At 37.9% G+C, this 1,088-nt stretch overlaps 1 protein-coding gene across 1 annotated transcript; it reads left to right on the top strand.

Annotated features, from left to right (window-relative positions):
- Positions 1-750: 750 nt before the first annotated feature.
- Positions 751-1,062, top strand: LOTGIDRAFT_148116 (hypothetical protein; the record flags this gene model as incomplete). Its single annotated transcript, XM_009064187.1, has 1 exon — positions 751-1,062. One exon carries the CDS (start codon positions 751-753, stop codon positions 1,060-1,062), a length of 312 nt encoding a protein of 103 aa, XP_009062435.1.
- Positions 1,063-1,088: the final 26 nt, after the last annotated feature.

The raw sequence follows: 1,088 nt of genomic DNA, 5'->3' as shown, positions 1-1,088 counted from the left end.
CTGTGGAAAACTGTGTCTGAGAGTATGTATGTGTGTGAGAATAAATGCAGTGCTGTGTGGGGGTGCATGCTGTGTCTGTGTGTTAGTGTGTGGATGTAATATCAGTGTGGAAGGCGGATGTTGAGCACAGTGTGTAAGTAACATTAGAATGTGTGTATGGGTGAATGAGTTAATGTGACTGTTCGAGTCAGAGAGAGAAAGGTTTTTTATACATATGTATAATAGTTATAAAGTTTAAATCAAATTGTATATATAAACTATATGTAAATAAAGAAATCTGTAAATGCTATGATATATAGCACATAAAAAATATTGTAAATATATAAATAATTATATAGCACAATGATGATAAAACAGTACAAAGGTCGCCTACTATAGTCCAATATTTTCTTTACAAACCTCACCCTTTTTAGGTTCTAACCTACTAACAATAGCAAGTAACAATCCTATGTCCTAGAGTTGGGATCTCAGGGCCTCTAACCCCCCTGGGATCCTTCTAGCTACCACATAGGATCACTAACAACAATAGCCCGTAATGTCCCAGTGGTGAAGTCGAGTAACCCTGGAAATAATAAACTCTTCTCTGGAGAAATGTACTGTGTGTCTTGCTACCACTTGTATATATGAGATCGTTTTAAGCAGACGCAATATCTGAGTGCTAAAAAAAGGAGAAAAAAAAAAAAAAAAAAAAAAAAAAAAAAAAAAAAAAAAAAAAAAAAAAAATTAGGGTACGAATATCAAACTGCTACCATGTCTGGACAAGGAAAGGGAGGAAAAGGTTTAGGAAAAGGAGGAGCCAAGCGTCCCAGGAAAGTTCTCCGTGATAACATCCAAGGTATTACCAAGCCAGCTATTAAACGTCTAGCTCGACAAGGGGGTGTCAAACGTATCTCCGGCCTTATCTACAAAAAAACCAAAGGTGTATTGAAAGTCTTCTTAAAAAACGTCATTCGAGATGCTGTCCCCTACACTGAACATGCCAAGAGGAAAACCGTCACTGCCATGGATGTCGTCTATGCTTTGAAAAGACAAGGCCGAACCCTCTACGGATTCGGAGGTTAAGCTTTTGCTTACCAGTCAGTCTCCCG

Source organism: Lottia gigantea (assembly GCF_000327385.1).
Source record: "Lottia gigantea unplaced genomic scaffold LOTGIsca_6084, whole genome shotgun sequence".
Lineage (NCBI taxonomy): Eukaryota > Metazoa > Mollusca > Gastropoda > Lottiidae > Lottia > Lottia gigantea.
Note: the sequence above shows the minus strand (reverse complement) of the source record. Positions and strands in the feature narration are given on the sequence as shown.